The sequence below is a fragment of the Ictidomys tridecemlineatus genome, chromosome 1 (genome assembly GCF_052094955.1).
Source record: "Ictidomys tridecemlineatus isolate mIctTri1 chromosome 1, mIctTri1.hap1, whole genome shotgun sequence".
In the NCBI taxonomy this organism is placed as follows: Eukaryota; Metazoa; Chordata; class Mammalia; order Rodentia; family Sciuridae; genus Ictidomys; species Ictidomys tridecemlineatus.
The window spans coordinates 168,189,510-168,202,838 of NC_135477.1; the positions used below are offsets into that span (position 1 = coordinate 168,189,510).

General features: G+C 37.5%; 1 protein-coding gene across 5 annotated transcripts in view; it reads left to right on the plus strand.

Moving 5' to 3' along the window:
• Sgcd (sarcoglycan delta) overlaps positions 1-13,329 on the plus strand; it is a 928,109-nt gene that overhangs the window by 821,353 nt on the left and 93,427 nt on the right. For all 5 annotated transcript variants that reach the window (XM_078051547.1, XM_078051537.1, XM_078051538.1 and 2 more), the window contains one exon: positions 7,543-7,615. In XM_078051547.1, coding sequence (XP_077907673.1) covers positions 7,543-7,615 — 73 coding nt within the window. The remainder of the gene's footprint in view (positions 1-7,542; positions 7,616-13,329) is intronic.

The following is a 13,329-nucleotide window of genomic DNA, read 5'->3' on the forward strand; positions in this document are numbered from 1 at the left end:
GTAGGAAAAAGAGCCATTGAGCTGATCCTTATGGTGATTCAAAACACTTTAGATAGATCCTGTCTCATGCCTTATAAGTTCCTGATTGATTGTGTGGAATTAAGTTATTGGGCAGAGAACCAGCTAATGGAAACACATTGATGAAATCATTTTTGAGGGACATTAAATGGAACTTAAAATAAAGTTGAAATGGCTTTATGGATTTTTCAGTCAAACTGTTTATGAACATTTATTGCCAGTAAATTATATTGTGTCAAAAGAGGGAATCAGTAGGTATGACTTTAATAGAAACCTTTTTGAAATAATAAAACTGAGAATAATGTATTATCCAGGAATGAATAGAGGATGGAATGGGAAATTTGTCCTGATGGATGGTTGTCCACTGTGCCACTTTGGAGAAGGAGAAAAATGGTGTGAAAAATCAGATACCTGATAGGACTTGGAGAGAAATGCTCCCTTAGAAAAGTAACAAATGTTTTATCTCATTGTACATGTGAATTGTTTTCAGGAGAAGGGTGACTGGGGATTTAGCAAGGGTTGTTTGAGGGCAGAAGCACTGGCATTTGCTCAGGTCTCACAAGAAGATGAGTAAGTAGACAGCAAATGGCTTAGAAAGCTGAGAGCTGAAGACTACAGTTCAGATGCCAGTCTTTGACTATAGGAAAAAAAATTTCATTTCCCTGAGTCTCAGATGCCACATTCATACTGACAGGTACTAACAGTCCCTACCAGAGAGGATTTCTCTATGGGTCAAATGAAAACCTATAGTAGTTTAATATAGTTTCAAGTTCATAGTCAGTGATTTAAAAATATTGTTTTTGAAATCATTGTGAGAATTGGGATAAGAAGAGGGAAGAATAAGGTTCATAAAATTTTATTCCTAGTAGATTTTTATTGATTATCATCTACTGATTGCTATGCACCAGAGTTCTCAATCTCCCATGATATCTCTCTAGGAGCTAAAGGTACTATACATATGCCTTCTTTTCAGAGAAGAAAATCCTCTGTCAGAGAGAATAAGTATCATGTCCAAAGTCAGTTACCAAATGAGAGACTTTGATATCTTTCCTTTAAAATTATGTCAGTAAGTATGTCTTTTGGTATGTGAGATATATGGGGCCCCTTGGCTAATCCAGTAAACTAAAACCAAAAGGTATTTGAGTAGACAGTGGGAGCTGAGGAAGCATGAGGATCTTGCCCTTCACTTCCTCCCTACATGCAGAGCCTGTCAATCACCCACCACATCTCCCTGTCAGTCCATCCCCTAGGGCTTGCTGGCTTGACTTTCACCACATTGCCTTGGGCTTGAGGAGACAGAGCACTAGGAACTGTGAGTAAGAGTGGGCTCTTACGTCCGTTGGCTGTATGTGAATCTCTGCACTACATCTCACTGGGTATGTGACTGTGAGACGCACGTTTTTGTTATGTTTTTCTTTCCACATTTTTATTGGATTATCGTTGCACAGAGTGATTTATTTTTACAAATTAGGACATGCACACATTATAACAATATGATCTTGCCAATATCACTGCCTAGCATTTTCCCCTCCCTCCCCTTTCCCACCTCCTGGTCCCTTTCTTCTACTGATGTCCCTTTGATTTTTAGGAGATTCACCCCTACCTTTCTTTTTCTTTTACCTCTCAAGTTTCCACATATAAGATGAAACATACAACCCTTGATCTTCTGAGTTTGGCCTATTTCTCTTACAGAGTTGTCTCAAGTTCCAACCATTTTCATGCAAATGCCATCGTTTAACGTTTCTTTTTTTAAAATTTATTTATATGTGACAGCAGAATGAATTACAATTCTTATTATACATATAGAGCACAATTTTTCATATCTCTGGTTGTAGACAAAGTATATTTATGGCTGAATAAAATGCCATTGTGTACATATAACACATTTTCTTTATCCATTCACCCATTGATGGACAACTAGACTGGTTTCACAGTTTGGCTATTGTGAATTGTATTGCTATAAATATGGGTATGCATGGATCACTTAGTAAGATGACTAATTCTCTAGGATAAATACTGAGGAGTGGTATAGCTGGATCATATGGTGGTTCTATGCCTAGTCTATGAGGTAACTCCATACTCATTTCCATAGTGCATGTACTAATTTATAATTCCACCAACAATTTAAAGTATTCCTTTTTTCTTCACATTCTGTCCAGCAGCAGCAGTATTATTATTATTATTATTATTATTATTATTATTATTATTATTATTATTATCATCATCATCATCATCATCATCATTATTCCCAGAGAATGAACTCAGGGGCACTCAAACACTGAGCCAGATTCCCAGCCTCATTTTGTATTTTATTTAGAGATGAGGTCTCATTGAGTTGTTTGCATCTTGCTGTTGCTGAGGCTGGCTTTGAACTTGAAATCCTCCTGCCTCAGCCTCCTAAACCACTATTAGAGGAATGTGCCACTATGGCCATCTATTGTTTGTATGCCTGATGACTGCCATTCTGATTGGTATGAGATAGTTTTGATTTGCATTTCCCTACTTGCAAATGACATTGAACATTTTTTCATGTTTTTTTTTTAGCCAGACAAGTCTGTTTAAATTTTTTTCCCATTTTTATTAATTGGGTTGTTTTGGTTTTGGTGTTAAGTTTTTTAATTATCTAGGTTATTATTCCTACATTAGAAGAGTAGCTAGCAAAGAATTTCTCCCATTCTGTAGGATTTGTCTTCACATTCCTAATTGTATCTTTTGCTATGCAGAGACTATCCCATTTATTAATTCTTGGCAATATTTCCTGGACTTTGGGGTTCCTCTTGAGAAAGTTATTGCCTGTGCCTATATGCTGGACTGTTGACCCTATGTTTTTTATTTTTTCTAGGAGTTTTATATTTTCTGGTCTAATTCCAAGGTCTTTGATCTATTTTGAGTTAACTTTTGTGCAGGATGAGAGATAAGGGTCCAGTTTCATTCTTCTATATATGGACAGCCAGTTTTCTCAGCATCCTTTATCTAAAAGCCTATCTTTTCTCCAATGTATGTTTTTTACCCACTTTGTCAAGGATCAGATGACTGTATGTTATGGTTGGCATGTGAGAAGTCCCCCAAAAGCTCACATGAGAGACAATGCAAGAAGGTTCAGAGGAGAAGTAATTGGGCTGTGACAGTCTTAACCCAATCAGTGAATGGAATCCCCTGACAGGGATTAACTGAGTGGTCACTGAAGTGGTAGGGTGTGGATGGAGGTGGGAATTGGCGGCATGGTTCTGGGGTATATATAATTTACATCTGGAGAGTAGACTTCCTCTCTCTGCCTTCTGATGATGGGAGCTGCTTCCTTCTGTAGCACTCTTCTGCCATGAAGTTCAGACTCACCTCAGGCCCCAATGAATGGAGCCTGCTGTCTATGGATTATGACCCCTGAAATCGTGAGGCCTCCAATAAACTTTTCCTCCCTGAAAATTGTTCTAGTTGGGTCCTTTTAGTTACAGCAGTGAAAAAATCTGACTAAAATGCTGTATCTATGTGGACTTGTCTGTGTGTCTTCTATTCTGTACCATTGGTCTATGTATCTATTCTTATGCCAGTGCCATGCAGTTGTGGCTACTATGGTTTTGCATTATAATTTAAAGTCAGATTTTGTGATGCCTCCAGCATTGTTTTGTTGTTTGATATTTTTGTTTCTTTTGTTTTGGGCTTAAAATTGCCTTTGCTATTTTTTTCATTCTTCCAAATGAATTTTAGAACTAGTTTTTTCTAGCTCTGTGAACAATGTCATTGGCATTTTGATGGGTATTGCAATGAATCTACATATTGCTTTTGATAAAATTGTCATTTAAAAAATATTAATTCTGCCTATGTGTGAACATGGCAGGTCTTTCCACATTCATGTGTCTTTTTAAATTTATTTCTTTAGTATTCTATTGTTTTCATTGGAGAGCTAAGGTCTTTCATCTCCCTGGTTAGAATTAGAATTATTCCTAGGAGATTTTTTTTTAAATTTCTCTCTCTCTCTTTCCTTTCCTCCCTTCTCTTTCTTTGAAGCTATTGATAATGAAAGTATTTTCCTGATTTATTTCTCAACAGATTCATTGTCAGTATATATAGGAAAATTATTGATTTTTGTATGATGATTTTGTAGCCTACCACTTTGTCAAATATGTTTATTAGTTCTAGCAGTCTTTTAATGGAGTTTTTTTATTTGGATCTTCTAAGTATAGGATCATAGCATCTATAAACAGCGATAATTTGACTTCTTCCTCTCCTATTTTAAAAAAATTCTTTTAGTTGTAGATGGACACGATATCTTTATTTTATTTATGTGGTGCTGAGGATTGAACCCAGTGCTCCAAGCATGTGAGGCAAGTGCTCTACCACTGAGCCACAACCCCAGCCCATTCCTCTCCTATTTTTATCCCTTTTATTTCCTTCCTTTGCCTAATTGCTCTGGCTACTATATGGATGGTGAAAATAGACACCCTTGTCTTGTTCCATGGTTTAAAGAAAATGCTTTCAGTTTTTCCCCATTTACTATGAGATTTGCCTTTGGGTTTTTCATATATAATTTCATGCAGTTGAGGTAAGGATCCTTCTATCCCTAGTTTCTTCAGTGTTCATGTCATGAATGGGTACTGAACTTAGTAGAAGGCCTTCTCTACACCTGTTGAGGTGATAGTTATTTTTGTCCTTAATTCTATTTGTGATGAACTGCATTTATTAATTTGCATGTTAAACCATCCTTGCATCTGTAGACTAAAACCAACTTGGTTATGATGTACAGTCTTCTTAATATGTTATTGAGCAGGAATTCTCTAATATTTTATTAAGGGTTTTTTTATCTAAGTTTGTCAGGGATATTGGTCTGTCGTTTTTCTTTCCTTAATGTCTCCATATATGGTTTGGAAACCCACATGTTATCAGCCCTAGTCTCCTTATCTATAGATTAAGGGATCCCTTGGTTTCAGGAGGAGACTACAGGCATTTTTCTCAGTTTACTTAAAAAAATTGTGTTTTTGTTTAGCTCAAATAGTCTTCCTTGATTGGCATGATTTTTAATTTTAGAGGTGGAATCAAAATACTATTTTGAAATACAATTTTGGGCACTCATTCAAATTTTATTGCATTGTGTAAGGAGGCTTAAAACAATAAAAGTACTCCCATAGAAGTTGAGGTACCAATTATAAATCAAGCAGCCATGACAATGGGTGAAACCTTATTCTCCACTGTGTACAGTAGCAGTTCAAATAATGAAGGTGATCCATGGCCAGTACTAATTGCCATGTGGATAAATCAGATGATTAGGAATGGTTCAAATTGATGTTATAGTTTCCAAGGAATTCTGGGTAAAGGAGGAATTTTAGCTACAGCTAAAGAATGAAGACAACGTAACCAAACAAATAACTATCCTTGCCTTATTGACTGACATATACAATTGTTCTTTTAGTCATAAGTTTAAACCTAGCGCACAAATGGCCATGGACTAAGGATCTCTGAGTTTCCAAGGGAAGTTCCTGCTCAATGTGACAGTGATAGATTGATAGATGGAAGTTGCTCTAGAACTGATAGGAGTTGATGCTGTGAGGGGTTAAGGTATGCTCTTGGGTTTTAGACCGCCTGGGGCCATAAACCCAAGTGTCACACTCATTGTTCTGTGACTTCTAGGGCTGTCAACCTCGGCAGCCTCCACAGGACCTCTTGTCTATGCATTCGCCAAAGTATCACAAAAATGTTGGAAATGGATGGAATGTATACTCTGCAAAACCAAATTTAATACATGTTTAACAAAAGCTCCAAAACTACACTACATATCTGATTCCAATATACAGAATACAATAAAGTTAAAATCATAAAGACAAAATTAATAATTTATGCATAAGAAAACTATGACATTCTTCTGAAATTCACATCAAAAATGTTGTGAATTTTTAAATGTTTATATTTCAATGTATTTGAAATGAGACAGTTTAGAGTCTTAAAAAGGATGTCTAACAGATTAAGAAAGGTCTTCAATGGCCCTACACTTAATGTCTCTTTGCCTAATGCAATTGTTAATTTTAATAGATTGTTACAGGAAATAAATGAACTAGTGCTTATGAATATAAATTATGGAGTCTACAATAGTCACTTGAAATGGTAGCTTAGAAATAGTTATTGTTTTTCTTCAAGCTATTCCTTTAAGGACCATATGTAACATTAAGTAGATGCATTATTTCCTGATTGTACTTATGTAGTCTATTACTCCTATCAAAAAGACTGGACTTATAATTATTCCAGGAGAAATAATTCATTTTCCTGGACTTATAATTATTCCAGGATAAATCTAGATTTGGAATAATAGTGGTGAATGGAGGATTTCTGCACATTTTTAACAATGCAAGAGAATTCTAGAAATCTACACATGAATGCAAAATAGTTAATCTCTCCTAATAGCATGGGGATATAGCTCAGTTGGTAGAGTGCTTGCCTTGTATGCACAAAGCCCTGGGTTCAATCCCCAACACACACAAAACAACAACAACAACAACAAAATAACCCACCAAATACATAAAACAAACTTCTTTACTATAAAGTATAAGAGAGGACCTTGGCTCCATTTGCTTTGTTTTTTGTTTCAAGATACTCAGGATGGAACCCAGGGCCTCATGCATGTTCTATCCCTGGCACTTTTAATTTTTTTTGTTGTTGTTTTGAGACAGGGTCTCAGAATAATTCTCAAGATGGCCTCAAACTTAACAATCCTCCTGCTTCGTCCTCCCAAGTAGCTGGGATTAGAGCTACTGAGTATGTGCCACATACTCAGCTGTCTCAGCTAAGTCTAATTGAAAAAAACTGATATCCAGTGCAATTGTCTGTGATAAACTGAGGTTCAAATGATTTGAACACACTTTGGGAGTGTACAAATCAGATAATCACAATCTTTTATGGCTGGGAGGTTCAGCAATGTATTGACACATTGTAAAGATAAAGGTTTATAGTACAGCTAAGCTAAATGTCTAGATAGGGTGGGGAATCGATGTTAATACCTGAAATGTGAAAGCCTTGAACTTCAAATAATAGGTCACGATGTTCTGTTTGTTTGTCTCTCCAAGAGAATAATACAGAACTTTATTTACTGAAAAACTTTAGGCAAATACTGCGATCTAACCTATTGCTTAGATGTCCAAGGTGTTATGTGATTTGTGCCCCGCATTGCCATCAGAGAGTTTCAGCTGTCGTATTTCAAAACATTTGCAGTTAGGTGGCTATTAATGGTTTATGAGAGTCAGACTTTGCAATTTATTCCTAGGCATCTTTTTAAAATTTCTTTTTATTTTTTTTAAGCCAAGATGCAATTTGCCTCATGGCCTCACTCTGATCTCAGCAAGAACACTTTCAAAAGATATTTCTTATTTTTTCAAAGGTTGTTTGCATGAGTTGATTCAATGCTCTCTCATCAGGAGCCCTGAAGCCAGTGCTCTTGGGTTGTATAATGGATTCACTACATTTAGCTCCAATGTGTTGATGGTACCCCTAGGTGATTCCGCCAGCATTTCCAATCTCTGTTTTCTTTTCTTTTGTTTACAGGAGCTGAGGGCACAGTCTTCCCTAAATCCATAGAAACACCTAACGTCAGGGCAGACCCCTTCAAGGAACTAAGGTAAGCTTCTGACCTGGATTTGCACCGATCAATTGCAATCATCTTACTCTGTGCAACAGACCCATGATTCATTTCGAATTATAATGATGGTGTCACAATGTGAATATGTAAACCAGGAGAGGTGGGAGATGACTGAAGATCAACTTTACCTGAAAGAAAAGTTTGCTGAATAGTTAAGAATATTAAGGTCTTGGGGTGAGAGGTCGCCAACTTTGCATTCGTGTAATTCAGATTCATTGATTGGCTGCTGTATTTATGGTACACAAACTGATCAGTTACAAAACTAGACAGTAATTGGTGTTGATCAGCTCAAAGAAAACTGCTTTCTAAAGGAAATTAATGTCTAAATATAATACTGGTATATTTCTGTGTACCAAACTACCTATTTCTTTGGGTAGAATGTGGCTAGAACGACATCCTCTGGGCATTTAGCCATTAGCATGCTGCTGAAGCAGAGGTAGACCCTGGGAAACCCACTGCTCACTAACACCAACTGTGGAAAATGAGAAAGAACAGCAGACCAGGAGACTGACATAGCCTGAACCCATTCTAGCCACCAATGAATTAACTCTGGTCCTCCAAACACACATAAAAATGTATCTGTTGATATCAATTTAACTGCAATTTCTATGATATAATCATAACCATGAAGAATTCAGTGAATGCTGGCTTTCTTCATCTTGGTTCCTATTTCTTTTACTTAAAACCAGGGATATGTAACCAATGACCATAAACAGCTTTGAGTAACTGTTTCATATGATAGACACCAACCCCAGGCAAAGATATCTGCATTGCACAAGTCTTACCAACTTTTATGATGCTGTCTGTCCTTTGCTAAGACAGAAACAATCCCCCTAGCAGCTTCTATTCATTTAACAGGAACACTTCTCAGTGGTGGAAAATAAAACTCGTTAGAAAACCTGGAGCTGGTTTTGCAAAGCCTGTAAGTCTTTGTGACTGTAAAGAAATAAAGTTAGCCAAAAGAAGAGCAAAGCTCCACATACATAAGGGCTATCGTATTAAAGTTTTACCACATTTTCTAGAGTAGCTTTTTTTCCAGCAAAACTGCCACATGCCAGAGATTACCTGACTCCCTGCCAGTTACCTGACTCACCTCTCCTTCCAGCACTGAAGCTGGAAGTCACTCAAGAAAACCTGCCTTTCAGGACTCTTGAGAGAGCTCATTCTGGGAGTGCAATGTCTCATGTCTGTGATGTAAGAACTCTTTCCGGATGAGGTAATGAATGAAGGGCTGGTCCGATTCTCTTCCTTTCAACAGTCCTTAGCAGAATTTGATTTCTGACAGAACTAGTTAGTGCTGCCCAGCCCAGAGAGAAGTGCTCTCCAATAAAGCTGAATTCTAAAAGACAATATTGATATCCACCCCCTATGGAATAAGCTCTCGGTTTACATGAAAGATTTGGAAAATGTAACAGGAAAGAATTTAGGCTAATTTGATGTTAAGCAGCAAAAATTACTCTTCTGTAATTAAAAATAAATCCAACTCAAACCACTTCCCCTAGGGAGGGGAGAGAACTCTCAAATAATCAGAATAAAAAATAGACAGATGATCTGAACAGACATTTCACAAAAGTGGCTACATAAAGGGCCAATAACTATTTTTTTAAATGTTCATCATCACTGATTATCATGTGATGGAAAATCGAATCACAATGAGAGATTGTGTCACCACGGTTAAAATGGCTGTAATCAAAAAGAAACCCCCCCCAATTATATCACTTTATCAGGCACATACCTGCACTCATGATGATTACAACAAGGTTCCTAACAGCCAAGTTGTAAAATCAACCAAGGTGTCCTTCAATAGACAAACGGATTTAAAAAGTGATGTAAATGTCAGTTGTGTTAGCCAGTTTTCAATGACTATAACAAAATTCTTGAGAAAATCAGTTCAAAGCAGAGAAGATGTATTTTTGTTTCATGGTTCCAAAAATTTCATTTCCTGGTCACTTGGCCCTATTATTTCTTGGCCCAAGGAGAGAGAGAATATCAGACCAGAGGGCGTGATTATAGAGGAAAATTGCTTGTCTCATGGTGACCAGAAAGCAAAGTATGAGAGAGAAGAAGGATCTGTGAACAAAATGTACCTCAGTGACCTACTTCCTCCAACTCAGCTCCACATCCTAACATTGCCAACACCTCTCAGTAGCCCAGTAAGGGGCCTGGGATTGTGGCTCAGCAGTACAGCGCTTGCCTAGCATGGGTGAGGCATACTGGGTTCCATCCTCAGGACCATATAAAAAATAAAATAATAAAATTAAAGGTATTGTGTCCACCTACAACTAAATATTTTTATAGAAAAAATAGCTCATCAAGGTATGAATTGAAGCCCTGGTGAACCAATAACTTCCCAAAGGCCCTACCTCTGAACGTTGGTACCCAAACATTCACACATGAGCTTGTGGTATTCCAAATCCAAACCCTAACATTAACCAATTCAAAATCAGAAACTGCAAAAGCAATTTTATTTAGAGTCTTAAGGAGACACAGGTTTAGATCTCTGAATAAGTGTTCCTAGGAAGGCAAGAAAGGGTGAGTTTCTGTCGTCTACTGAATGTTGAAAAGGTACCAAGGTTGCTTAACCATTAGTGGGTAAAGACAAGAATGTATAAACAGAATGGAAGTATCCACAAATCAAGAGTATCCTCTTGACATGTATCTTGAACCTCTGGGTACAATGTAACCATCCAGTCATACTTACTGCCTACAGAGAAAGAATAGAGATGACCAAAATTTACATCCCAGCAGCTAGAATCTGCAGAAAGCCCTATTTCCTTATGTTTCTCTGAGTCCATTTTGTAAAACCCTTGCAACATTGGTTCCATTGTGATTTTCCATTTGTTTTCACAACGTAATGGACTATAAGTCAGTCATTAAAAGAATGTAATCTTGGCCAGACATGTGCGGCAGATTTATAATCCCAAAAGCTGGGGAGGCTGAGGCAGGAGGATCACAAGTTTGAGATGAGACCAGCCTCAGCAACTTAGTGAGACCCTGTCTAAAAAAAGAGAGAGAGAGAGAAAGAGAGAGAGAAAGAAAAGAGAGAGAAAAAAATTATCTTCACATTTCTGGCAACATGAATGGGACTAGAAAATGTTATGTTGAATGAAATAAGCCAGACAGAGAAAGACAATTAACTTCATACAAATGGAGAGTAGAATAGTGATTGTGATTGCTAGAGATTAGGAAAGGTGGGAGAAAGAAGATTGTAGGAGGCTAGATAACAGGAACCAAAATACAATAACACAGGAATAAGTTCTAACCTTCTACAGCCCAGTACAGTGTATATAGTTCAAAACACTTTATTATGTACCTTATTGAGAGTGAAAAGAGAGGAATTCCAAGTTTCCCAATACAAAGAAATGATACTTAAGACAGAAATTCTCATTAACCTCATTGAATTGTTACACATGGTTTACCTGTATCGAATTAACTCACTCACTGTTCCCCATAAACACATAGAAATCAAAAGGCACAAGCTCCGTGCATTCCTCTGCTTTAGATATCTGTGTCCTGAAGAATGTAGAACAGAATATTCACCCTTGAAATTCTCTAGCAGCACTGAGAGTGTCAGTGCATTTTCTCTAGGAAACCCTGCAACTTGCCTTCAAAAATCAAATCTCCATAATTCATGAGTAAATATAAGTCTAGTGAAACTGCAGAAATGAAGGCTTCAGGTAATGGCTGAATTTTCCTTGCTTACTCTAAACTTATGAGCATATTCTACAGAGACTAGAAATAAAATTTTCTTATCTGCACAAAAATATTTCCTGTTATCCTATTCTTTTGTTTGTCTCTTTAGCTCAAATCATGAGAGCCTAGATTGAGGCAGGCACCTACAGTGTCAAAATCTAGCCTTTTCATCCTCTGCAATTTTTTGTTTGTGTTTTGTTTTTTTTAATATTTTTCCATTGTCAATGAGGTTTATTTTATTTACTTACGTGTGGTGCTGAGAATCGAACCCAGGGCCGCCTCACACATGCTAGGCAAGTGCAAAACCACTGAGCCAGCCCCCACCCTCAACAAGCCCACTGTGTTTGCTTTTTAAAGGCACTTTGCAGGAGGGTCTCTGACCCACTGGAAAGGTAACCAGTTGTAGTTCACAGACTAACCAGACAAGTGTGTCTGTTTAATGATGCCACATCTTACTCTGCTATTGATTGGTATTAACCTAGGATACTGAGTAAATATGTAATGAAATTGGAGGCCAAGTCTCCTGTCCTCTGACCTTAGAGTTGAATGAGTCTTACTTGGCCACATTCATGCTTCTTCTAGACTCAAGAAAACTGAGGAGTTATAGTGAGATCCCTGGGCTCCTACCAGGAGGTAGAGATGGATAAAGCATTAAGGAGCAGATGGGTCTGCTCCTCAGAGGCAAGGCTGTGGAGGGGAAGAGGCACATCACTGAGAGCCAGGTCCCCAGAGCAAACTTACTGCATGGGCTCCAGCTAACTGTGGAGCTTTGCTCTGCAAAGCAGCTAATCCCTTGGTAGTCTTTCAATTTTTTGTTTTCAAATTATTTTAGATTAAAAGAAGAGCTATAAAATCCATACAGATCATTCCTACCTATGCGTAACTCATTTTCTCCCCTCATGTTAACATCTTAAAGTCCTAGAATATCCTACTCTGTGTTAAGATTTGTTAAAAGGATTGCAATCACCTGAAGGTCTTGTAGATTAAAAAATATATATAAAAGAGTCTTAACAAAAAAGCAGCCCGTCGAGATGTGAATTAATTGATCTTGATCTTAAAATTCCCACTGAAGTTAAGTAGGAATGCTTTTCAGTAGTTTTTTTTTTTTTTTAGATTTTATCTCTAATGTTCTAGACAAAGATTTTCTTGGTCTTGTTTGTTATTAATGGTAAACAAATTGAGTAAAAAAAAAAGTGAGAAAATTGCATCTGTCTTAGAAAGCATGTCCTCTAAGATCACTTTTGTGTCCTCAAACCTCTGTCTGGGCTGCTACAGGTTTTTTTTTCTTTATTCTCTTGGTTTTTGTTTGCTTGCTTGTTAATGAAAACCAGGTTTGAGGCCTCTGGCATTTCTTCCTAGAAGGTCTATTGCAGGAGAGGTAGCTTCTTGCTCCCTGGAGTTCAGTTGATTCCTTGCCTATTCAGAGTTGCTGGAGGTTTGGTTTTGCAGTGTTTCTTAAGATGTTTGTAAATAACCAGAGCTGAGCTCAGATCCTCCCTCCCTCCCTCTCTCCCTCCCTCTCTCCCTCCCTCCCTCTCTCTCTCTCTCTCTCTCTCTCTCTCTCTCTCTCTCTCTCTCTCTCTCTCTCACACACACACACACACACACACACACACACACACACGCACACGCACACGCACACAACATTTGCTTCTCTCCAGACAAATAATGAGGGTTACAAAGGTCTAAGCCAAACCTCTCTCTCCGGCAGTGTATGTTGATTTTACCCCTTCAGGGTTATTCTGAAATAATGACTCATTGTCCTAGATTCAAGACTGTACTTAAAAATATACCAAGCATTGTACCCATCCCTCGACATAAGAAAAACTAACTTTGAATAGAAATTGGACTCTAATAAATTCATGATCTTTGAACATAAATGTATTATATGTTCACTGGTTCGAGGTTTTTTTTCTTTTTCTTTTTTTTTTCTGGAGTCTATATAAAAGAAAAATGGAAAAAAAATCACGGATGTTAGGCTGTTCATGATCTGAAGCAGG